The 26,903-nt window shown below is 38.6% G+C and overlaps 2 protein-coding genes and 1 long non-coding RNA gene across 3 annotated transcripts; all 3 read right to left on the bottom strand.

The window, feature by feature from the left end:
- Positions 1-1,949: 1,949 nt before the first annotated feature.
- Positions 1,950-5,533, bottom strand: LOC311112535. Its single transcript, XR_014610878.1, has 4 exons — positions 5,485-5,533; positions 5,222-5,393; positions 4,961-5,088; positions 1,950-4,834 (listed from the first exon to the last, which is right to left on the bottom strand). It is a non-coding gene; the product is annotated as an uncharacterized lncRNA (long non-coding RNA).
- Positions 5,534-5,539: 6 nt separating this feature from the next.
- LOC311112534 (uncharacterized protein) lies at positions 5,540-8,431 on the bottom strand. Its single transcript, XM_084155671.1, has 8 exons — positions 8,194-8,431; positions 7,128-7,216; positions 6,729-6,875; positions 6,463-6,608; positions 6,218-6,354; positions 5,999-6,093; positions 5,797-5,908; positions 5,540-5,708 (listed from the first exon to the last, which is right to left on the bottom strand). Coding segments are annotated over exons 2-7 (609 nt in total). The 5' UTR covers positions 7,210-7,216; positions 8,194-8,431; the 3' UTR covers positions 5,540-5,708; positions 5,797-5,906.
- A 265-nt stretch (positions 8,432-8,696) lies between these two features.
- Positions 8,697-12,337, bottom strand: LOC311112118 (uncharacterized protein; the record flags this gene model as incomplete). Its single annotated transcript, XM_084155097.1, has 7 exons — positions 12,236-12,337; positions 11,413-11,508; positions 9,775-9,804; positions 9,648-9,668; positions 9,187-9,243; positions 8,977-9,015; positions 8,697-8,782 (listed from the first exon to the last, which is right to left on the bottom strand). Exons 1-7 carry the CDS (start codon positions 12,240-12,242, stop codon positions 8,697-8,699), a joined length of 336 nt encoding a protein of 111 aa, XP_084011223.1. The 5' UTR covers positions 12,243-12,337.
- Positions 12,338-26,903: the final 14,566 nt, after the last annotated feature.

Raw genomic sequence — 26,903 nt, 5'->3', positions numbered from 1 at the left:
ATTCATAGAATGTATGATTATTATCTTGCTACTGAAGTGGCTGGGGGATTCAAGCCATTGGCCCAGGAACATGAGCCAGAAGGGAATGGGGCCACCGACCATCTTCTTTTCATGTAAATGAGTCAGAAGAAGAGTCCATTACACACACACACACACACACACACACACACACACACAAGCCTACTGAATTTGTCATGTTTAATTTATAAAGTGAAGACTAGAAGGTGGAGATTTCTTAAACCCTTCATTCCAATAGTGGAAAAATACCAAGAGATGCAGTCTCCTATGGAAGCCTTTTCATATTGTGTGTCATCATGGTCCACACTGTACGGTGCATTAAAAGACCACTGAGTAGAGGTAGTGTACTGGAATACAAAATAGCCTGATATGACAGCTGACCTGTTTGAGTCCATGATGGTCAATATTTTATAGCCTTTTACCCTCAATGTGAATTAAGTTAGTTCTGGTTTCCATAAACTGATTACATTTATTTAATATCAGGATATATTATGTCAACATTGAATACAGAATTCAGAATGTTTGGGATATTTATTACAGAAGATCTCACTACAGGTAGAGAACTATAAATCATTTTCAATTTTTTTTGCTTCAAATGATTTTTTTTTAAAGATGGAAAGAAAAACATTCAATATTCATGCCATTTTTAAACTGAATAACATTTCAAGTTCAACCTACATTTCAAGTATAAAATGTATGTCTTTGTATGTTCTGAGAGTGTCTAAGAGTGTTATAATACGCTTTTATATCAACTCTGTGCCTCTAAAACAAAATCCATTATTGTGGCATGTCTTAACCTTTCTCATCTAGAGTAATTTAATTGTTAAGGGATAGGTGTCACGTAACCCAGGGCTGAATACAGCGAAGAATCCTTTAGATGACACAACGTTAAAGAAACTGTACAGATGTGCCTTTGATTCAGCATCATAAAAGGAAAGCATCTGTCTGTCACAATCTAAGAACACTCCCAGTGTTGTAAGAATTTTTTCTCCAGATTCTTTTAGGTCTAATAATATTAAAGGACTTCCATTTCCAGATACTGGCATTTGAGGGTCAGCATGGACATAATAACCTTTCTCTTCTTCATATGTAAAAACCCAGAAACCATTCTCAGGGGTTAAGGGGACAACCCCAGTTTTGTTGACTGCTGTGTCTGTGGCCACTCCAACATACCATGACAGTTTTTTTTTTTTCGCTTTATCCCTCACCATCAATTCCCAGTATATCTGTCCACAGTTGAATTTGTCCTCACTAATGACATAAGGAGCTGTGGACACATCAGCTACTTTTGATTTCTTACAACGGATCTTCTTCCTATCTAGAGACACATGCAGATCCGGGTCAGAAGGTTTTGGCTCCAGAGTGATGTCCACTAAGAGAAAATAAGAGGATTTAATTGTTGTCCTTAAATTATATGTATTGCTCATGTTATGCTACATTGAGCTTACCAAACATTAGGAACACCTTTCTAATATTGAGTTACACCCCCCCAGAAACGTTGCCGTTCTTGACACAAACCGGTGCATCTACTACACAGTAAAAACAGAAGTGTTAATTTAACTCCTATCGAGTTGAATTTAACTCTGTTTCAGATAACATTTGGTCCCACTCAAAATCAGTGTAAAATGTACTCTTTGGTCAGTGTAAAACTTTTAGAGTTAATTCTACTCCATATTGTGTAAAAAATAACAATGAAATGTGTCAAAATATTTAACACTGTAGTTTAATCACACTGTTGAGAGTAATATGATTACACTGTATAGAGTTAAGTCAACTACAATTTTACTTTAAAAAATGACACTTTGAAGTGTAATGATATTTACTTTTCATTTCTCTACAGTGTTTTTTTTTTTTTAATTTAAATCATATGATGTAGTGTTACTGAATTATAGAAATATCAATACTATCAAATAAAACAAAGCACAATAATACAAGATGAGAGCACCCACATTTATTGAAAAAAAAAAGTATAATTTCAATGTCCGTGAATTTACATTGTACACCCATTGCCTTGTCTATGACAGAAGTATAACATCATAAAAATGTTCACCAGAGAAAGCAATATGGCACAACAAGGAGAGCTGTGTCATTTCCTCCATATGACCTTTGTATGTCAAAAGGTCTAGGGTAGTGCAGGTTGTCGACATGAAAAAAAACTAAATCATGCTTTGATCTGATCACCTCATATGCATGGAAATGTTCTTGAAAAGTTACTGTAACTAAAGGCACTGTGAGTAGTAACAGTTTTTCACACATTATCAGAACTGACTCAATCTGATAAAACAAGGGCACTTCAGAGTCAACTTCGCCACAGATAACCAAGTGTGGGCGATAAACATACCCATTATGTTTAGCCCAATTAACCTTCATAACCTGAATGCTACTGGGCACTTGCATTGCCAAAGCAATTTCAGAACCTCCTTTTACCATATTTAAAGCCACCATTTTTCCTGGACCAATATCTAACCGACTAAAAGTTGTTGATCTTCGCCAACTATATGCCATATGATTCTGATGCTTTTTTGCCAGCGTTTTGGTAATATTTTTAAACGATTTAAGCTGTTTTTTGAAAAAATTATGTTTGCCTTCATACCTCATACACCAACTATGAAGTACAGGCCCTATTTTCTGGATGCAGCGGGGATAGTGGATAAGAAAATGGTGCTTTGGTAAAAGTTTTTTCTGAGGATACAACTTCTTAAACAGTGTATGGTGATCAACAATCAAATGTTTTAAATATACACATAGACCTTGAGATAACATGGGCGAGAATATAATGTTAATTATTTGCAATAATAAAAGAAGCAGGCCCCAGTGTTGGTCAGTAGAAGTTACCAAATCTCCAAAGATAAGAGGAACATTCCTAAGTAAGCACCAGGACTGAATTGCATTCAGTCCCAGATCATTAGATCCTTCACTTAAATTAACAGTCACAGGCCTGTTATTTCTCTCTGTGAAACCATAATCAAAACTTTGTATTCTTGAATGTATTTCTCCTGATGTAACATGTTTTTCATTCAAATACAGAAATAATAACTTCAATTCGTACTGGCCAACCCCTTCTAACACATCATGCATCACATCAACTGAGAAGTTCTCAGTTGTGTGAAAATACCTCAATGAATTTAATATGCATGACCTTTTCACACCAAAAACATACGGAAGGGATGGATTACAAGCCATTTCTTGACAGTGAGCAGTATGCATATCTTTGGTGCGTAAAACTATTTTGGAAGAATCTTCAGAGAATTCTGTTTGAAAGTCCTCCTTTTCTGCTAAACAGAACCTGCAACAGTACCTTGCACTGAAAGACTCCACCAGACCAAACAAACTATGCAAACCCAAATTATCACCTGTTACCTGTACTACAGTGCCACGTACATAACCACTGTATAATGGAATCTCAATACCATCGCTCTCTAACACTTTAATGTCTCGAACAATGGGAGCAAAAATTTCACTAAAACCATATCGTTTAACATCTTGAGTATGAAATAAGGCGCACAGGTGTATGTTAGCCAAAAAAGAATTCCATTTTGGAGAGAAGTTTCTTAAAGTAAAATATACTCCACCCAATTTATGAATACCTCGCTTGGAACCCAATGGGTTGGCGACCTCAAAATCATCATAGAACATCTGGACCTGTATTGTCTGCTTCTCAGTTGAGAACAGGGGGTGACTTTTAAAAAAAGATCCATCACAAATATCTCTCAGTCTAGAGTTGCTGGTAGCTGAGCTTTGCAACATTTCTGCAAAATACTGACTTTTAAATATTGACTGCAGTGTAGATAAAATTGGAATATACATGAATTTATCTTGAACTACTACCTGATCATATGTTCCAGTCTTTTTATTTAGTCTTGTGTCAAATCTTGAACCAATCACACATTCAACTGGTTCTACTATTTCCCACTTGGCAGTCATAAATTTTGATCGCTTGTATTCCGAATTTAGAACTGTGAAAGGATTCTCTAACCCCTCAAAACACGCCTCAACTTTCTTGCACATTTCTGTTTCTCTTTCATTACTAAATACATGCTTTATCACTGTTTCTTTAGCATGCTGATGAATATCTTGAACAATCTCTTCCATGGAAATCACTACAGTATTTACTGTACTTTGACCAACACCTGCTGCCTTTAGATCAGAAATAACAGCTGCACAACTATTTACAATGTATGGCGAAGATAACTCTGACTCAGCCTCTAAACATTCAGTCGACACTTCAACATGAGAAATATTACTGGTGTTGACGGTACTTTGAGGGTCTGAAAGATCATCTTCTATAGAATCTACTAAACTTTCTCCGTGGCACTTGTTAAGATGTTTTCTAAAACCAGAAAAGCTACCAAAAGAACGTGAGCATCCTTCTTGACCACATTTCAGAAAAAGAGTCCTGCCTGTACATAGCCCATGAATTATCTTAAGGTGCTTAACAAGGTTGTTTGGACTTCCATGGTCACTTTTGCAAAGAAAACACTTCATAGTTTTATCTCAACTAACGCACCATTCTTGCTCGCAACTCAGCAACTCTAGGAGTCTCCTTTGTTTCCCCCATGTCGATGTTATAGATGGTTGTTTGCACAAAAGTGAAAAAGCTGCTCAAGGAAGAACTGTATGACGTACCAAATACGTAATGGGCTTTAAAGACTTCGTCAAAAGCTCCTACTGAACCTGTTGCCTTGCATGGAAGAGCATGCTTGTCAACCACAATGAAGTAGGAGTGAATGCTGCTCTGTGTGGATCCCTGGGCGAGAAGGTAGGGCTGACTGCTTTGGGTGATGTTGTCAAGATGCTGCTGCACACTGGTTCCAACCTACAAAAAAAACACATTCAACAGAATTGTTTTGGTGACTAACCTCTGACAATAGATAAGATCACCTCAAACTGTGCACAAGATTGAGATGATGGAATATATATTTTAAACAACTGTTAAGCATACCTTTTGAAATCTGATGAGCTGATCTACAGCTTGATATGCAGACATCTTTCCCTGCCTCTTTCTACCTTGTGCAGATGGTGGTAGCAAATGTAGCAGCAGCAAGATGGCAGACATGTCACTGTCCCAGCCTACAAATAAGTAAATAAAAACCTGGTTAACATTGTGCCGTAGCATAACAGTCTTATTCACAACTTGCACCATTATGGACATATAATGCACACCTACATTATCCACATAAAAAGTAAAACAGTTCATTCATACCATTCTCAACTTCAGCAGCTGACTCAGCATTGCGCATCAAATCCAAGAGTTCTGTGGTGGATACAAGTCCATGGCTTTCCTTTATTACTTTTGCTTTGAAAGTGGTTGGCCACTTCTCCAAGAATTTGTTGGCTGTGGCCTCACCAAACAGAAGTCTGAAATCTTGTTCTATCTGCAATGTAACACACAAAGACAGAAATAATGAGTGTTACCTTATTCTTCATTGGATATTTTTGGTGATGCAGTGAATTAAGTTGTCATACCAGTCCTGGTGTGTCCAGAAATCTTGGGAAGACCGAGAAGACATCTGATGATTTGGCTTCATCGTTGACCATTGCTTGCCGATATATGAAGGTCATTTTCATCTTCTCACGGACAGTGTTTTCATCAGCAGAGTGTCTCAAAACAGCAATAGCTGCTTCCACATCCTCATCAGATGGCTCTCTGTCATAGGTGAAGGGCTGACGATCACGGCCTGGCCCACCAACTTAAGACAAAATACAGTGTTAAGAAATCCTTTCTGTACAATTCACAGGTCACCATTATAATTACATGTCACTGATCAGAAAACATACCTTTAGGAGATTTGCTGACTGAGGCACCTCTTTCCTCTGCTGTTTTTCTTTGTATGGTCTTCAATCGCCATGCAAGGTATCCGGAACCACTCTCCGGATCGTAGTAATGATCCTATATTATTATAAATAAATTATAAAGGAGTACTATTCCCATTTCATAGAGTGAATATGTGCATAATGTTGCAATAACCCATTTACTTACATATCCATGTTGTGAGTATGGGTCTTCTAGATAGGGAAACAAAGCTACTATCCCCTGTGCATACATCACTCTGACACTTTTGGGGGGGGGATGTCCTAGCATATGAATTCAAAGTTAACATCACACTGAATTGATATTGCACAACACATTTTACATAATTAATAACCGGAAAATAATAACAATGTTTCTTTACAGCCCATCTATATGCTTAATGCTTACCCATGTGTTTCTGTCATCTCAGCAGCAAGTATGTTGATCATCTGTCTTCTGGTGGCATCTGTCAGAGATTTGGTTTTTCCATACTCTTGCATAATGCGTTCACCACCAGGCTTTGATGTTAGGATTTTTTCAATCAGCTATAGGTGGAAAGAAATGTGCTTTCCGTAATTGTAAAACAATATGTAATGCTGTCACATGATGAAACAACATTCAGATTGGACTTAACAGCAATGTTCACCACTTACTGCTTTTGCCTCATAGTTTATGTGGCATGGCCTTTTAGGCTGGCTTCCTTCGCCAGCCGCTACTTCTTCAACATCGTCACACACAGTGAAATTCAGAATGATGGTGTCATCAGATGTACCCGAGCATGATGATGAATGAGAGGTATCTGTTCATTATGAAATTTGTGCAAAACATAGAAACATATTACAATAAACTGTTATTTTTAAGACAATAAAGGTTCTCATTCTGGCCTTTAAACTAAAAAACTAATTGAATGAATGAATACCAAGTCCATTGCCCAGCATGATTCTGAAAGTTCCAGGTGACTCCTTTACTAATTCTTCAAAAACATCTGAGTCAACTTCTGTGTCAGACTGGTCATACACCTTAATGTCTGGCTTTCTGCTTTCTGGTATGTTGAATTTTAGACACACTGTTAAAAAAAGGAGAAAAAAAAGAAAAACATGCATTCCCTTCTCACAAGAATCCAAGTTCATACTTAAGGTTGCCTCATGTGTTCACAAAATGATGAAAGACAAGGATCTGCACCTGATTTTATGTTACTGAAAATATAAAGCACAGCAGAAATGACTATAGACCTAAATAGATATCATAAGATAATAGCTTAATGCTGTATTATTTTGTCATTAGGGTGATATGTATTGCTTTAACCTATTATACCTACCTTCTTTCAAGAAAGCATTGAATGTCAGCTCAGACAGCTTGACGTATTTCTGCTCTTCCCCGAGCTGAACACGCAACAGCATTTTGCCTCTGTTAACAAAGAAAATATATATTCAAAATCATCATTTAGTGCTGGTTCAACTAAGCGTTAGCTAACTATCCATTTATCTCAGTAGTACTAGCTACGCAATGCACTATGCATTACTTAGACGTTACACTGCAATTACAAAGGCTGAAGTAGACAAAGTTGTGCTGGTTGAATATAACGTTAAGCTGCCATTTTCTGCAGCAAATGGGTGTAGGCTAGTTCAAGTTTAGAGGCACATTGTCCCATTAGCTACCAAATAACTAGCTATGTGTCAAAGTAAGCTAGCTCATTAGCCATTTTAGTTCGAACAGTAGCTAACCATTAAAATGGTTAAGCAATGTTAAACAAACCCGTCATGCAAATCAGTGATCTAAGTTATCGTTTTATAACACCAACATTAGCTGGCTAACTATCAGAAGCATGCTAACATTACCGTTATATATAGCTTTATAAAAAACAGTTAACGTTAGTGTAAGGAAGCCTGGGAAGCTATACAATAACGTTAGCTAACAATACTATCTGTATAAATGTTTTGTTGTTAGCGAACGTTATTTTACGTATTTACCATTCTGACAAACTTCATTCGTGAAAATATTGCAACACAAAGAAAGACAGTTACCGATACTGATTGCAAGCTAGCTAACCGCATGACAAGCACAATCTGCGCTCATGCCAAACAGTGGTGTCCTTCAAACGAACTGATTAGCTAAGTTAACGTTACCTATTTTTAGCCATATGAAACAGCAAGCCATTCACAAAAATATCAAACATATTCCATGGGTATATCATATAACAGTTATTACTGTCAACCATCTGAACTTACAAGCTAATTTAGCTGGCTGATGACGAGCTCACTGCAAGGGGGACCGCCGCATGGAACTCGTAACTTAAAATATGACCTTGACATCAGCACAACTCTAAAATTATGTAAAGTTAAAAAATACCGGTTTGGTGTTGAAAAAACGGGGATGTAACTTACCTAGCAATATCTGTGGCCTAGCTACTCCTTCGCAATCTTCCTCCACCAACGTACGTGCCAAACTTCAGCAAAGCAGAGTGGCGGGTATTCATCACTGCTGTAGAGTTGAAATTGTCACTGCGTATCTGCAGATTTTTACACTCACTTTTAACTCCACTGATAGAGCAACTTTACTCTCAAAAATGTTGAAAATACTCTATCTGGGTTAAAATAACTTTACTCTGAAATATTAACACCCCATTTTTTACTGTGTACCATACCCCGTTCAAAGGCACATAAATCTTGTGTCTTGCCCATTCACCCTCTGAATGGCACACATACACAATCCATGTATCAATTGTCTAAAGGCTTAAAAATACTTATTTAACTGTCTCCTCCCTTTCATCCACCCTGATTGAAGTGTATTTAACAAGTGACATCAATAAGGGATCATAGCTTTCACCTGGATTCACCTGGTCAGTCTATGTCATGGAAAGAGCAGGCGTTCTCAATGTTTTGTATACTCAGTGCATATATAACTGTTGTGTAATGATATTGTGTTTGATACGTGTTTGTGTCCTACCTTTCAATCTTTTCACTTCACCCCATGCTGCAATTGAATGGTTTGAGATTTTATTGACAGATTAAAAAATGAATTGGCATGCACAATCTTGTTTTCCTGCGAGTGTTGTTCAATATACAAATATCAATTCTGAATGATTGTGCATATGAGGTGAAAAAGTGCATTTTCTAAAGATAATAATATTAATATATAATATAATAATAGATAGAATCTCATTTTACCTTTTGGGACTGATTCCATATCAGTTTGTGTAGCACTTTCTAGACAGAGTGAAACATATGATTGATTTTATTGGGATGTACAAAGTTGTTTTTCCTAGGAGTGTTCAGTTAATGCTCATAAACAATTATATGAATGATTGTGCATGCATGTTGAATTAGTACATTTTCAAAAGACTAGAGAAATAAAATTGTTTGTAAAAATACATTTACCTTTTAGGACACATTCTGTCTGTGTAGCTTTTTCTGTGTCAGTTTGCATGACACCTTCTGCCAAGAGTGAAACATATTAATTTTTTGTTAGAACTTTTTTATTTTACATTTAAAAAATATATATATAGGATATGTATTCCGAGTATATCCACATCACCATCAGACCATTTTATTGGTAAACTACATGGTAATTTAAAAAAATAATTTTTTTGTGATCCAATACGTAATACAGTACATTTATCATTATTTGGTTGTAATCCAGAGGTTAGAAAATGTATCTAGATCCTCTATGAGGCTGTGGAGGGATTCAAGTTGTGGATTTAAAATAAAACATAAATCATCAGTGTACAATGACACATATGATTATTAATATAATTGATTATATAAAAACATTTAAATAATTGATTATTAAAGGGTTACCTTTGCAAGGTTTAATAGAAATTAGTTTCAACACTATTTACCTTCAAGAAGAGCTGCTTCTTCTATTTAATGAAGTTGGTCAAAGAAACCAAAATTAAAGAAAATTACAAGTCAATATGATGTGTAAAAATACAACAAATAGACTTGCGGGAAAAATGTAATTCTTACCTGCTGGCCTTTCATTAGGCTCTGTTTTATCTGAAATGCAATGACACTAATATCAAGATGTGAAAATGTGAAAACATGTACAGTATACTATTAGTGGAATGGTCATCCTGAGTGATCTCAGGAAGCAGCAGGTACTTCTGGATAATGGCAGTTACTCTGCTCTTTACTCATAGCTTGGCTATGATCAGGGAAATGAGCGAGGAGCGAGGAGCACCCCGAAGAGCAGAGCCTATATGCGAAGAGCAAACATACAACAAATAAAATGTCACCCAAGTATCTGAGTTCTCATGTCACAAATTTGTATCATGGCTGGAGTTCATTTACACAAATGTGCACATCTCAAATGTGCACACCTTTAAATCTTGGGAGTACAAAATGTTTCCTCACATGCGTAGACTGATGTAAAGTATTGGGACAGTGACACTTTTTGGGGTGTTTTGGCTCTGACATCATAAAACAAAAGATACAAATAACATACCCCCAAGACATGCATTTTATGGGGGTATGATATTTGTGCGTCTGTAACTTTCTCACTCATTATTATTGATGATTAATTCAGGATTATCCGTAATCATGGTATTATCCACATGATTGTAGAAGTGTTTAGAAACATATTATATTCTTATTTACAATAAAAGTGACTCCAAAATGACACAAACATTATTTACCATTTATTTCAATTGTGCACAAAATAATCTGAAACACAACCAAAACAAACAGCAAATGCATCCAGCAAATGTGTAAAGTCACAAGCTTGATGTAGTCATTGTGTGCTATGAATATGGGACCAAATACTTACATTTTTACTACTTTAATACACAGACAGTTTAAGTGAATTTGTCCCAATTCTGTTTGTCCACTAAAAGGGGGGGACTATGTACAAGAAGTGCTGTAACTTCTAAATGGTTTACCCGATGTGGATGAAAATACCCTCAAATCAAAGCTGACAGTCTGCACTTTAATCACATATTAATTGTATAATTTCAAATTCAAAGTACTGGAGTACAGATTTGATTTTAGATTTTAACGACAGATATGTACCATCTTGTTTTCCTGCGAGTGGTGTTCAATATACTAATAAGCAATTCTGAATGATTGTGCATATGAGGTGAAAAAGTGAATTTTCTAAAGATAATAATATTCATATATAATATAATAATAGATAATTGATAGAATTTCATTTTACCTCTTGGGACTGATTCCATATCAGTTTGCATAGCACTTTCTAGGCAGATTAAAGCTGACAGTCTGCACTTTAAACTCATGGTCTTTGTATCATTTCAAATCCAAAGTGCTGGAGTACAGAGCCAAAACACACAAAAATATGTCACTGTCCCAATACCTTTGGAGCTCACTGTATTTGATAATAGTGTTGGTTAAAGAGGTAGTTCACCCAAATTACAACATTACATATTGTTTCATGTGAACAAGGACAGAGTGAAATCCATGCTTTGATTTTTCCACTTTCACTGCTTACTGACACATTCTCCAAAGAAAACCAATGTAGGTCAATGTACCCAACATTAACATGTTTTCAATTTCATGCCCAAATCATCCAAGTAATCAGTCTGACTTGATTTGAAGTTGGTTTGTGATGACTTGGCCATGGAATTTAATAATATAATCTTGTTAATATACCTGTTTTTTTGTTCCAGAAGAAGAGCCCAATTAGGGTAGAGATGACTAAAATATTGATGACCAGTAATGTGATGAAGCCCCCAAGACTCCAATGTCCTGTAGAAGGAAGAAAAACCACTTAAGCTTTAATAGAACATTACTCTGTAGTTGAGAGTAGCAGCCATTTACCATTGATTATCAGTTCATGAATTGCCATGATATTTAGTAAACTATATTTTTTTAACCAATAAGGCACTCAAATCCTGATAAATTGAGTCCTTAGTTAGTGCCTAATTCATAGTAATAATAAGAGGGATTTCTGATGCTGAAAACTTGGGATAACATCATATTAACCTGTCACCTCCTACATTTTTGGTGCCCCATATATATTTTTTGCCACTAAATAGAATAATACGTGCCCTGTACACTCTCAAGTCAAACAACAGATGTACCACACATATGACAAATTGAATGTGTGATACTGTACCTTGCTTTTCATTTTAGGCAGGGGTGAAAGTAGATGTCATTTCTTGCCGGAACAGGACCACCAACATCTTTTATGGGCCTAATTGGTAAAGATTTTTCTTTCTTCTTTTTAAATGTATTACATACCGGACCGGCTTATTTTCTCTGATTATAGGTCCCTTGTCTATCGTACCCTTCATCAATTAAATAAAGTATTTAGATATGTCATACCAATGGGTTTTGATTTGTATACTGCTATGGGTATAAGTAAACTTGAACTTGAACTTACATCATGTGTAACTGAGTGAACTGACTGAAATAGTTCAATATTGAGATATTAAATGTTAAAGGTATTGATAACCATTTCTGAAATGCTCACCCTCCATTGGAGCTCTGGGTATTATTCTTCCCTCCCTCTTCTCTTCCTCAGACAGAGAGACTGTACAGGAGAGCCAATCGGAGTCTGAGGGAGAATACAGCAGCCAACTACTGACACTCACTAAGCCCTGAGGATCTGTTACAGAATGAAATACACATTCATAGATACATGTGCACAAACACAAACATACAGTCGTAGATAGCCTTCTTCAGATGGATTTTGCCTGTAGTTTTTTTTTGTAGTGATTTTGTAGTGATTCTACAAGTAATTACCCGAAATGATGAGATACTGATTAAGATTTCTGAGATTCTCACTCTCCGTTGGAGCTCTGGGCAGGATTCTACTCTCCTTCTTCACCTCCTCAGACAGAGAGATTGTACAGGAGAGCCAATCGGAGTCTGAGGGAGAATACAGCAGCCAACTACTCACACTCACCAAGCCCTGAGGATCTGAAACAGAGAGCAAGGGGGGGATATACACACTTATTCACAGACAGACACTAACAGCCGTACATAGTTGCAGTAATGATCCAGACTAGTGTCTGCAATAACCTGGAGTGTTGAGTACTTCTTGTCCATTTCTGATCTCTGTCCCCTCTTTGTTTTTCCACGTGAGTGTAGGTTGCGGTGAACAGCCCTCTGATGAACAGGTAACGTTCACCTGACTTCCTCCTCCTCTTGCTTCAGCTACAGAGAGAACTGGGATACCACCTAGTACTAGTGAAAATATAAAGGGTGAGTTTGAGGGCATGTTACAACCATGAAAAGATTATACAAGGCATATGTTCTGTGAACCTGTCCCCAGCCACTGGGTCACTACCTAATACTAATGGAAATAGAAAATGGGAGAGGGTGGGAGCAGGCTATGACTATGTAGACAAAAATTGGAAGAAATCACATTTTCATTATCATACGGACATCATAAAACAAGAGATACAAGAGTATTTCTGCTACAATATTGTGAGTATTACGCATGGTTGGGGTCAATTTCATTAAAATTTCAGTCAATTCAGGAAGTACACTGAACTTCCAATTCTCTTCAATTAGGAACATTTGGAATTGGAATTTGGTTTACTATCTGAATTTACTGGAATTGAAACAGAACTGACCCAAACCCTGGTATTATGGTATTTTTGGGGAAGTTGTAGTTTTGTGGACCTAAAATGTCATCCCATGTTGAAGGGATAGTTCACCCAAATTACAAAATTATACATTGGTTTCCTTACCCTGAAATCTGTCTATTGACAAGTTAAGACAGCAATCCATGCTTCGGTTTTGTTTACCTGGCCACTGTCACCAAATGCAAACTCTTTAGCAAGTATGGCCTATTAACCAATGCAAGTGAAGGAAACCAATCTGTAATTTTGTAATTTGGGTGAACTATCTATTAAGTAAGCACTGTCCCCAGTCCCTTACCATTCACTGTGAGGAGTACAATGGCCTTGTTGTACCACTGTTCACTGCTAACATAGCACACATGTCTGTCTTCTAGAGTGACCCTCTCCAGTCTCAAGGACACATTCCCTCTCTCCAGCCCCCCAGTTAGAGACACCCTGCCCCTGTACCGGGGGTCCACAGACGTCTCCTGGATCTTGTGATCTTTGTACAACAAGGCAGGTTTGTTGAAATCACCGGACCGGTACCAGCGCACCTCCAATGGCTCCGCATTGAAGAGAGGTGAAAGTTCACAAGGTAAAGAAACGGAGGAGTTCAACCAGGTCAAGATTGGACCATGTGGGACCGACAAGATGAAGACTGCTGGGGGAGAGCGAGAGAGAGAGAGAGAGAGAGAGAGAGACTAATACATGTTTTCTTACTCAAAGAAATTGAAGGATAATATTATTTATTTATACATTTGAGACAGTTATGTAGAGAAAATATGATTTTTTGCAGATAACTAATAGCATATGCTCACCAGGACTTTGGGCTGTGATGTGAACGGTGAGAGCTGCCAGTATCATCACCCTCAGAGACACACCTGTGTTGAGATCAGTGTGATGACATTATCATCATAACAGGGTATGCTGAAGTAAGGAGTGGAGTAAGGAATCATGTCATCTCTATTTATGGAATTTCTATCTGCAATGTTTAGCATGTTGCACCCTGAAAGCTAAAACTGTTGGTTCAGCCAAACAATCATATTCATCCAGCCATTGTGCAGCAAAGACACCAATTAACATACAGTATAGATCATGTGATGCTGAACTTTGGACCTTCAGTTCAGAACTTGTGACAGTGTCAATAAATTGTACTACTGCTACTGTATCTTGTAAAGGGAAATTAAAAAAAGATATACACAATGGAAGATATTGTAGAGAAATAAATAGAGCCTTGACTGATCCTGCTTGGATGAATGCTCGAGTAAATGCTGATTAACCCTCCTTAAGAATTATTCTAATACTACAGTAGGAAGTTGAGCCTTTTTTTGTAAAAATAAAAATAAGTCAAGCAATAGAATATCAAAACATGTCTTTGTAAATAAGATTAAACCAAGGGGAGGAGAGGAGGAAAGGGATAGTGAAGTACAGAGATACATACTTCAGAGAAAGGTAGTAGTGGTGAAATTCATTTCTACCTGAATGCATCCTTCTTCTTCAATTTCAAGTTGTTGTAACATACATTTCCAGGTGTCGCAACATCAAACCTCTGCGGCTTTGGAATTCTCTGATACTCCTATAGATTCATGACCAGCTGACATATCACACTGTATTTGAATTCTACTTTGTAGGAGATAATGAAGATAGAACAGTTTATCCACTCCCATCTATTCACTCCCTCTCTTTATTGTATTGTCTTAACATAGAGTCATGTGACAGGGCTATGACTTTGAATTGATCATAGAAACACTATGTTGTTTTTAAAAACAAAAAGTAACACCTACTTCTTAGGTTGTTCTTCAAGTGTACTTATATGAGGAATAGTGAACTACACTCTTAGAAAAAAAGGTGCCATCTAGAACCTACAAGGGTTCTTCCGCTGTGCCCATAGGAGAACACTTTGAATAACCTGTTTTGCTCCCAAGTAGAACCCTTTTGGTTCCAGGTAGGACCCTTTACACAGATGGTTTTACATGGAACCCAAAATAGTTCTACCTGGAACCAAAAAGGGGTCTACCTGGAACCAGAAAGGATTCTCCTATGGGGACAGCTGAAGAACCCTTTTGGAACCCTTTTTTCTAAGAGTGTACCTGAGGAATTCCACATGGAAGAGCTCACTCATTGATACCCAATCACAAATGTAACCCAAGCACCTGTACAGTCTATCAACTTGCGGAGCGCTCACCTACCAGAGAGCAAGGGGGACCTAGAAACCGCTCAAATCTCCAAGAGTACATAGGGATAGGGGCTAGCCTAGGGGTTGATTTGGAATTGGGCAAATTGTGACGGCCCTGAATTTGTATGAACCGTCTCAGTGCTTCTCCTGCCGACGTTGCGCTTCCCATTTAATTCCCTATTACATAGCCAGCATCAGCTGAGCAAAAGAGGGTTGCAACAACATCGACCGATGAGCGCCTAGGGTTGAGCGACTTTGATCAATGGAAAGTGCGAACAAGCTGTATCTTTGTTTTTTGGCGGATTTGGCACAACTGCACTGTGACTAGGGTCGGCATGGCGGATAGTTCAGATGGTAGCATTAGGGCAATTGATATTGATATTGATAATGATGATAAAAAGAGTGATGGTCAGCTATTTACACCTGTTGCAAATAGGAGGAACAGGAGTAAGAGAAATCGCAATGAGGGTGATGGAGGGATGAATACTGCTGGAGAAACAATGTGTAGTGTTGAGAGTAGACCTGTAAAGTGCAGGACCTCTAGACAAAGAGGTTGGAGTAGAAAGTTCTAAAGTTATGTTAGTGTTTCCAGAACCAGCAAGTAAGTACTTCCATCCTTTGCGTTTGACAAAAGCAATTAGGGAAGAGATTGGGGTGATTAAAGATGCCAAACCGATGGGTTATGGGAAGGTCCTGATCTTTGCAAATAGTACAATTCAGCAGGAAAAAGTATTGAAATTGAACTCACTAAATGGGGGTCGGGTGAAATGTCACATTCCCGGTGCTATGTCTAAACTGAGAGGAGTAATTGCTGGGATGCCATTGGAAATTACAATGGAAGAAGTGAAGGCTTCACTTAAAGGAGGAAAAGTTATTGACTCGAAAAGGATGAAAAGCAAGAAGAGTGACAGTGGAGTGGACACTACAACTGTATTGTTACACTACAACTGTATTGTTACGATTTGAGGGGAATCTGCCCAATAGGGTGCAACTAAGATCACTCAGTTATCCGGTTAGAGAGTATGTGCCGCCTCCACATCGGTGCTTTAAGTGCCAGCGGATGGGGCATGTTGTTAATGTGTGCAACGGTAAAATGAGATGTGCAAAGTGTGGTGGGGATCACGAGTATGGGAAATGTGGGCCTGATGCTAAAGTTAAATGTTGTAACTGTGACGGAGAACATAGTGCAGCATATGGAGGATGTGAAGTACAACAGAAAGCCAAGCGGAGAGGTACAAAACTACAAACAATGTATCCTATGCTGAGGCTGTTCAGAAAGTGAATAACAAACCTAGTGTTCAAAATACTCATGATACAACATATTGGCAGTTAGTGGCCGCTTCGAGGATGCCAGCGGAACCTCAGCCCATTGTTAATGTGATATGCGAGCATAAATGCTCGATTACAGAGAAAACCATGGTAGTAGGTCGTGTAAACTTCTTGGGCTTCATGTGTAGGGCAATCAATATGATTGCTCCACATAAGAGCAGGACTGCACAAATAAAATAAGTAGTGAAGGCAGCCAAAGACATTCTGGGGATTTCTGAAGTTACGGTAGAAATTATACATTGGATGCTGAACCAAAATTCTAATGATGATCAGGATAATAAATAGTATTATGGTGTTCCTTATTGTTCAATGGAATGCTAGGAGTTTGATAGCCAATGGGCAAGAATTTAAGAAGTTTATACATGATTTAGATGTTTTACCAGACGTGGTGTGTATACAAGAAACATGGCTTGAACCTCAATTGGATTATATTATTCCTGGTTTTATCTCTGTGAGAAGTGATAGAATAGAGGGTTCGGGTGGTGTGTGTGCTACATTTATCAAAGAAGGTGTAGCACATAGAGCAATTCATGGTTTCAAAGAACATGAATGTGTGGCAGTGGATATTTGTAGAGAAGGGGGTAATATCACATTGTTTAATTACTATAATCCTTGTAAACCCATCTCTGTATCTGAATTAGATATAGTTGCGAAATCCAGTAAAGGTGATAAGAAGATACGGTGTGGAGATTTCAATGTGCATAACAGCTTGTGGGGCAGCAATACCACAGATGTCAATGGTTTAGTTGTTGAAGATTTTATGGAGTGGAGGGGACTAGTTTGTATTAATGATGGTCGGGGTAAATGTGACTAGAGGTACATTGTCATGTTCAGATCTTACATTGGTGTCTTCCTCCATTGCTGGTATACATTATGTGAGTGGGATGTGAAGATAGAATCCATAATAGGTAGTGATCATTTCCCATTCATGTGCAACATACAGTGCATTCGGGAAGCATTCAGGCCGCTTCCCTTTTTCCACATTTTGTTATGTTACAGCCTTATTCTAAAATGGATTCAATAATATTTATTCCTCATCAATCTACACACAATACCCCATAAAGACGAAGCGAAAACAGGTTTTTAGACATTTTTGCAAATGGAAAACAGAAATACCTTATTTACATAAGTATTCAGACCCTTTGCTATGAGACTTGAAAATGAGCTCAGGTGCATCCTGTTTCCATTGATCATCTTTTAGATGTTTCTTCAACTTGATTGGAGTCCACCTGTGGTAAATTCAATTGATTGGACATGATTTGGAAAGGCACACATCTGTCTATATAAGGTCCCACAGTTGACAGTGCACCTGTGGGAACTATGGGCGGCAGGTAGCTTAGTGGTTAAGAGCGTTGTGCCAGTAACCAAAAGGTCGCTGGTTCTAATCCCCGAGCCGACTAGGTGAAAAATCTGTCGATGTGCCCTTGAGCAAGGCACTTAACCCTAATTGCTCCTGTAAGTCGCTCTGGATAAGAGCGTCTGTTAAATGACTAAAATGTAAATGTCAGTGCAAAAACCAAGCCATGAGGTCGAAGGAATTGTCCGTAGAGCTCCGAGACAGGATTGTGTGGAGGCACAGTTCAGGGGAAGGGTACTAAAACATTTCTGCAGCATTGAAGGTCCCCAAGAACACAGTGGCCTCCATCATTCTTAAATGGAAGAAGTTTGGAACCACCAAGACTTTTCCTAGAGCTGGCCACCCAGACAAACTGAGCAATCGGGGGAGAAGGGCCTTGGTCGGGGAGGTGACCAAGAACCCGATGGTCACTCTGACAGAGCTCCAAAGTTCCTCTGTGGAGATGGGAAAATCTTCCAGAAGGACAACAGTCTCTGCAGCACTCCACCAATCAGGCCTTTATGGTAGAGTGGCCAGACGGAAGCCACTCCTTATTAAAATGCACATGACAGCGCGATAAAGGACTCTGACCATGAGAAACATGACTCTCTATTCTGATGAAACCAAGATTGAACTATTTGGCGTGAATGCAAAGCGTCACGTCTGGAGGAAACCTGGCACCATCCCTACGGTGAAGCATGGTGGTGGCAGCATCATGCTGTGGGGATGTTTTTCAGTGGCAGGGACTGACTGGGAGAATAGTCAGGATCGGGAGCGACGCTCCCCATCCAACCTGACAGAGCTTGAGAGGATCTGTAGAGAAGAATGGGAGAAACTCCCAAAATACAGGTGTGCCAAGCTTGTAGTGTCATACCCAAGAAGACTCGATGCTGTAATTGCTTCCAAAGGTGCTTCAACAAAGTACTGAGTAAAGGGTCTGAATACTTATGTAAATGTTATATTTCAGTAATTTTTTATTATACATTTCCTCAAATTTATAAAAACCTGTTTTTGCTTTGTCGTTAGGCATGTTTATTGTGCGTAAATTGATGAAGGACAAAAAACAATTTAATCAATTTTAGAATAAGGATATTATCGTAACAAAATGTGGAAAAAGACAAGGGGTCTGACTACTTTCCGAAGGCACTGTATGTACAGTACCAGTCAAAAGTTTGGAAAAACCTACTAATTCAAGGGTTTTTCTTTATTTTTACTATTTTCTACATTGTAGAACAATCCGACTCATCCCAAGCCATCTCAATTGGGTTGAGGCCGGGTGATTGTGCAGGCCAGGTCATCTGATGCAGCACTCCATCACCCTCCTTCTTGGTAAAATACATTGTCTACAGTATGCCTCATTTGTCGTGTTTTAACCTTCATGTCTTAGTATTTATTCAACATATTATCATAACATGTTTATCACTTTTTCCAGGGCTGAACACAGGGAGAAAGTCGTTTTATACCACATCACTAAACGTGTAGAGATGTGACTTTGTCTCAACATTATAAAAAGACAAAGTTTGTCTGTCACTGTCTAGAAACACTCCTACTATAGAAAGATATTCTGCCACAGTTATTTGTTTTGGCGGGTTAGTTGTTTTTACATGGAAACCTCTTCCTTTTTCATAAAATAAAATCCAGAAACCATAATGAGGAGTTAAAGGAATGGTAGATTTTCTCGGAGCATTTTCTCTGGCCACACCGATATACCATGACAGCTTTTCTGTACAATTATCACCCATCTTCACTTCACAGTAGTGCTGTCCAGAGATTAAACGCTCTTTACCCAACACATGGGGATGCTTGTTTGAGGAATTGTTAGCTTCTCCTGTGCTGTACTGAGCCTTTTTTCCTTCATCATTCGCATTAAAAGCAAGGTGAGCAGTCTGGGCATCCATAGTGACGTTCTCTGAGGGAAGAGAATATGATTTCATTAATTCAGACACAATGTTGACATGGATAAGTCTTACAATTTAGGCCCATACAATAATAGTTAGAATCTAATAAACATCTAGTAATTTTGTCCACAAAGAATATCCTACTTTTGAATCCTTTCACCTGGAGCCAATCTGCAGAAAAGCAAATATGAAGTCAATGGAAAACACTGAGATTATATAATTTAAATTCACATTACTATGAATATTAGACTCAAGTTAAATTTACTAAACTTTAGGTTATTAACTTTACCTTTTAGATGAATTCCTTCTTCAACAGCTTGTTTCTCATGAATGTGTACTGCCTCTACGAGCACAAATACCATAAACATATAATACCATAAAATAATGTTATTGAAATGTATACAAATATTAGTGACTCTTACAGCAGAGTATGTGGGATGGGAAGTAAGTGGGATCTGAATGGGTGAATGCTGTTTGTAGGACACTCACTCACCAGGCTGGCATATCTGTGGCAGGATTCTGCTCTCGCGCTTCTTCTCCTCAGACAGAGAGACTGTACAGGAGAGCCAATCTGAGTCTGAGAGAGAATACAGCAGCCAACTACTTACACTCACCAAGCCCTGAGAATCTGATTCAGCAAAGAGAGACAGAAAGAGAGAGAGAGATAGACAGAGAAAGAGAGAGAGAGAGACAGAGATAGATAGAAAGAGAGAGAGAGGATGGTTTTGATTTTCACTGTTAGGTTCTAAATAAACAGAGTGAAACTCACTGACGACTAGTAAAGCTCAAACCAAGTTTATTCACCCACAGGGTCACACAGCTGCATCAGACAAAGACATATTTACACAATCACTGGTATTTAAACCTTCTTCCTATGCTGAGTATCCTCCTTACACATCTGGACAGCCAATACATCTCTGTTGCTACACAGGAAGTTAAGTGATATGGGTAATAAACTGTTCCTTCTCCTTTCATGTGACCTGACCTCGGCCCCCATTCCTCACTAATCCACAGCTATCCACCCTTATCAGTGACCGCAACCATGTGATTGCCTTTTCCCTTACTTAGTAACATTCCAAGCCCCTGGCTCATATCCAAACTCCATTGACCACACCATACACATTCCTCCTACATATAACCATTAACTTCTGGTGTAGCAAGTATTTCAAATTACAACCCAACAACTGAAACCAGACTGTGGCCCTTCTCCTCTCCATAGGATCCCTGATGTCTAGCAATAACATGTTCTGACAGAATGTAAACGTTCTGCCTTCCCCTCTCTCCCTCAGTAACATGAACAAGGATATTTCATATTTCAAGTTTAGAAGTCAGAACCCATCATCACAATGAACATTTTACATACATTTGTATGTTATCATTGCAAGTAATGTTTTTACCAGATGTGTAGAGAACTTCTTGTCCATTTCTGATCTCTTTCCCCTCTTTGTTTCTCCATGTGACTGTAGGTTGTGGTGACCAGCCCACTGATGAACAGGTAACGTTCACCTGACCTCCACTTCCTCTTGCTTCAGCAATAGAGACAACTGGGATACCACCTAGTACTATTGGAAATATAGGGAGTTCAACCCCAAAAATAGATAGCACTGTTAGAAAAGTTTGTTCTATTTTCAAGAATTGTTCATAAATTCAACAAAATGAGTAATACTAGTTAGATTCGGAACTAGATTCAACCCAAAAGCACAGTATCTCTCCCTAAACAAGTTTACATCACATGTTATGTTTGTTTACAGGTTCATCAATAGAAGAAACATAGTCCTCTGCTCCTTACCAATCAGTGTGAGGGACACTTTGGCCTTTTCATACCAATGTTCGCTGCTGACATGGCACACATACTCTCCCCTGTCTTCCAGAGTGACCCTCTCTAGTCTCAGGGACACGTTCCTCCTCTCCACCCCCCCAGTTAGAGACACCCTGCCCCAATTTGTACCCGAGTGCATGGTTCCTCTGTCGTGTATTGGGATTATGCCTTTGTTAAATGTTTTTCTTGAAGAAATGGAATGTTGTTTATGTTAGGTCAAATGTAGCCGTTTGGAGGGTGACGCCCCACGGGAGACTGGTGATTGGCCAGAAGAGGGAGCCACCCATCTTTTTGCATTGTTTATAAGTAGGGGCTAAACGAAGGAGAAGGCAGAGCGGCCATTCTGAGGCGTCGCTCTCCGGGTGGGCATGTCACCTGTCACTTATGCTGAAGCTTGTGATATGAATAAACCTTATGATCCAAGTTCAGTATGAGCGGACTCCTTTGTTCATCAGCAATAATTGCCACCATTCACCCGATACGACAAATGGCGCCCAACGTGGGGATGGTCTGCAAATCTTCTTTGTTTCATGCGTAGCCGCCAAGCTAACTCGGTCTGAAGTGCCAGAAAAGGGTGAGTTGTCCTCACAGCTTTGGAGATTGTTAGTTTGGATGCTATGTGAGTGTACACTGGAGAAATGTACCATACGACCGTGCCTCGTGTGGCGTTATTGCTGTTGACTAGGAGTCTGGTAATAATTATTCTAAAATTGTACAGCAATTGAAGGCAGATATTAACGGCAGATATTGGCAGAATAAAGTAAGGAAGATATGTATACAAGTTAGGACATTGCAGGATTTGATAAGCCCTCAACGAGGCGACCCCTATGGTGGGCCATAAAATCCTGGGAACGCGTTATGGGTTTCAGGTCAGTCAGTCAGTCTTCGACTGGAGTTTAGTTGTAGATTTAGTGGGGGTTGCTTGCCCATCTTCTGTCCGACGGGATATCTGCTTGGGGGGGACCGCTCATAAAAATATCCAGAACTCACGGCAGCCTAAAGTTAGGACAAAGGAAAAAGTAATTAAAGACGCAATGTCGGGTGCATTGTTTTTATGCTACATGGTGCATACAGGCTAAGGCTAAATGCTAATGCTAATATGCTGCATGCTAACATGTGACCGTAGAGGTCCACTGCGATGGGAATAAAGCCTCTTAAATTATGTTTGTATGTGGAATTTCGGTTCTATGTTTTGTGAGCGCTGTTAAATGTTGTTTGACTATGAGGGGAAACGGAAATACAGCAGGACTGTTAACCGTCTATTTGGGTTGGGGAGAGGTCTAAGAATCTCCCTTCCACGGTGAAAAAGTATTTTAGAATGTATGCGCATGCGTTTAATTTTGCGACACTACACTACAGAAAGGGGGAGTTTATGGCACGAGATTAGGACACGTTTTGGTTTACGGTACTAAACTACAACACGTTTTTGCTAATGGGTCATATTTCTGTTGGGGGCTGCAGGAAGACAGAGAAACACACAGACAAAGAGATATTTGGACACGAGTATTCTAGTTGTAAAGCAGCGGTTGGTTAAAGACGAAACTTGTTTTGTGACCTATTGAATTGATAAATGAGAGAGATATATTGACGGATTATAATAAATTGAATTAGAAGACGATTAAAAGTAAATAAAATGTTTTTGAGCGATCTATTTAGTTCTGAGTTCAGTCTTAGAGCGAATGTAGAACGAACGAATATTGAATGGTTGGAAATACTCAGTAATTGCATTAACTACTAAAATGTTATTCTGTGTCTTTGTTCTTTTGTCATATGAGAGGAACAAAGGAGAGGGAGAGGAGGGGCTAACGTGTGCGTGACGTGACAAGACGTGACGCGACAGGATCGAGTCAAGGGTTTGAGACTGGTCTGGTTACAAAATATTTGATGTTATGACAATTTCACATAGGCTTGGCAAATACTATTTCATTAAAAATTGCATTTTGGAGGCTATGTGCATCACTGGGGTTTAATTGCAGTTGTGTTGGGAATCAAGGACTGACATTATTCTGTAAATTTAAGATAATTAGGTGCTTATAGAGCAAGGGGTTATGGGAATTGTAGTCTGAAGTTGACTACTTGCATTTGATGGGTTGTGGTAAGATAGCCACCACTAATTGATAAATTGGTGACATAGGATATAGGAATAAAAATTGGTTTTAATTATTCATGATTTTTAATTGATGTATAAAAAAAAAAGCATGGGGTTGTTTAGGTTATATTAATAATTAAAGGGGGGCTATATAGGCTAAAATAAAATAGTTCACAATAAAGGAATATAAAAGGGTAGTTACAATGGGGAGAAAGGATAGCAAGGCTATGAAAGTTATTACACCGGTTGATATAGTGGAACATAGTAATCCTTTAGTTAAGGGTATTGCGAGATTATCCGGCAAATGGAACAAACGTTGGCCTGACATTGAACAACCATGGCCAGTGGAAGGGACTCTTAACCCTGACGTCATCAACATCATGAAAGTGCTTCTGTCAATTTACAAGGCAGATCAGAAGAAGTGAAAACAAAAGGAACAACGTAAAGAAAAGAGACAAAGGGAGCTGGGTGTTCTTAAACTGTTTGAAGATGAAGAACAAAAACTGACGAAAGATACCAGCGATAAGGAAAGCAAAGGTATGGAGAAAAGGCTAAAGGAAGAGAAGTCGACAGAGAAACTAAGGGTAGAGGTCGGTATACCTTTCTCACATACGGATTCGGCGAAAAGACCCCCACCTTATGAGAAGGAAGTAGAGCTTAGGGATGCTTATCCTCAGCTTCCAGTGATCCTCCAGCAGGGTGATTATTACATCAGAGATGAAGATGAACAAATAATAGAGAGAGGACAAGCAGAAACGACCATAAAAATGCATCCAAGCTCCAAAGGTAAAAAGAAAACGAGAAGTCTGAAAACTAAGGGTGGAATGAGGTTAAGTAGGATGGAACTGGATGAGGACGATGATGATCAGAGTGATTTAGAGGGGATCATGGGTGGATATGATCCGGCGATCAAACGGAGGTTGGCCAGAACGGAGAGAAGGGGTAAGGAAGGTTGGAAGAAGAAGGATACAAGATATTCCAGGGCTGAGGAAGGTTGGAAGAAGAAGGATACAATATATTCGAGTTCTGAGGAAAGCAAAGATGAAGACAGCGATAAAGAGGAGACTAAAGGTGCTGTGTATTCAAAATGAGTTTATCCTACAAGGACTGGCACTGAAGAAAAGTAAGAAGATGATGGAAGATGATATTTTGAGGACAGAACTTAGAATATAAGCTTTTGAAGAATCCTGATATGTCAACAGCAAGAAAGAACAGGATCAAGAAACTCTCAAGAAACTCAATCATACAACTGGTGGAGAAGAGAAGCTTTGGTTATTAAGAATCAGAGTGAACCAAATCAACAATCACTGTTACAGCTTCAACTGAACAATATCAAATGCAATTGTACCAGCCAAGGCGGGTACCAGGTGTTTCATATCCACAGCCAGTTTCTGGACAGATACAGAATTGAAGAGGAAGAGGACGAGAAGGCTTAGAAGGAGGAGGAAGATTTCAGCTACACTTCCAGCAACTTTCAGAAGACTGTTATAATTATGGACAGGTTGGTCACTTTACCTGTGAGTGCAACAAGTCAGGAGGAAACAACAGAGAACATTTTTAAGGAAGATACAGGGGCCAGTCAAGATCACCTGTTCTCCAGGTGAACCCTAAGGATTCTAGAGTGCCTAGAAGATACGAAGGGGGGTGTCAGCTGATAGCATCGATTAGAGAAGAAGAGAAAATATCTAACAATTGAAGTAAAACCAGAGGACTATGAGAAGTGATAGTGAATAGTGGAAAAACGTATCTGTGTTCAGCCTAAAGAGGTTAAACATCTCACTATGTAAAATTAACTAATCAGGATAGGGAGTTGAGGTAGTAAAACAGTTAATTCCTCTTAGGGAACCAATTGAACTATGCTATAAGAACTCAAAGAGAAATTAAAATAGACATACTAATATTAGAGCATATACCTATTGTAGTGTTGGGAAGAGATGCGTTGTTTAAATTGAATTGTACAATAGGATGTACACTAAACGGCTGTCTGGTAGAAGATTTTAAAAAGTAGGGTTTTTGGGAATCATATTTGCTTAAAAAGATAATATCATAGGAAGGATGATAATCTATTGGACTGCCTATTAGACAATCTGTCTGGAAAATAAAGTTAAAAGGGGTGACTGTTATTCTGGGTTACATTCTTACACCAAGAGATTTCAGGCTAGGCTAAAAGGTGTTTAGTCGTTTGCCAAGTCTGTGTGTAAAGAAGTCAGAAGCAGGTGGGGACTTTCCCAATCACATATTCTAAAAATTGGTGGTAAAGGGATTTTGTGAATAAATCAGTGGAAAAGGTTTTTAAAGGTTAGGAGAAAAGATTAGATTAAAAAAGTTAGGAGAACTAGGTTGAAGGAACTCTAAGACAGTAAGCTAAGTTTCAAAGTTAGTAGTAAGAGAGAGAGAACAGTGGTGAAGGACACTTTAGAGTAGGGAGATCAAGGTAATTATAGGTGTATTTTTTATAATCAAAAGTTTGAAAGTCAGGGATTACAGGTAGGACTGAGAGTTGGGAAAAAGTGACACTAGTGGTGATAGATGGAAGTACAAGCAAAGACAACTTTTCTTTGGGGAAAATGGATGAAGTAACAATAAGGACATTAACACTTCAGTCTATTAAAACAACAGTGAGAAGCAATTTAACTCTTTCAACATTGATAGTTATTAAAGCCATAAATATATCGCATTTGATTATAAGGGAACCAATAGCTCCAGCACCCATTTTAGGGGAACGCTGTTTTTGGGGTTAGGATGGGGACGTTCCTCCCACATGGAGAGATAATTATGGAGAAGAAGTATACTTATCTAGGGCAAGCATTAGAATTTGTTCCGGTTAAGAATTATTGGTTAAAAGGCTATGTAATTCATAAAGTAACACTTATGATGGAAGATTTGAAATCTGTTGAAGTTTCACAGTCACCAAAGGAGTTCAGG

This window comes from Coregonus lavaretus, assembly GCF_964263955.1.
Source record: "Coregonus lavaretus genome assembly, chromosome: 38".
NCBI lineage: Eukaryota > Metazoa > Chordata > Actinopteri > Salmoniformes > Salmonidae > Coregonus > Coregonus lavaretus.
The sequence above is the reverse complement of the archived record's forward strand: the minus strand, read 5'-3'. Positions and strand labels throughout refer to the sequence as shown.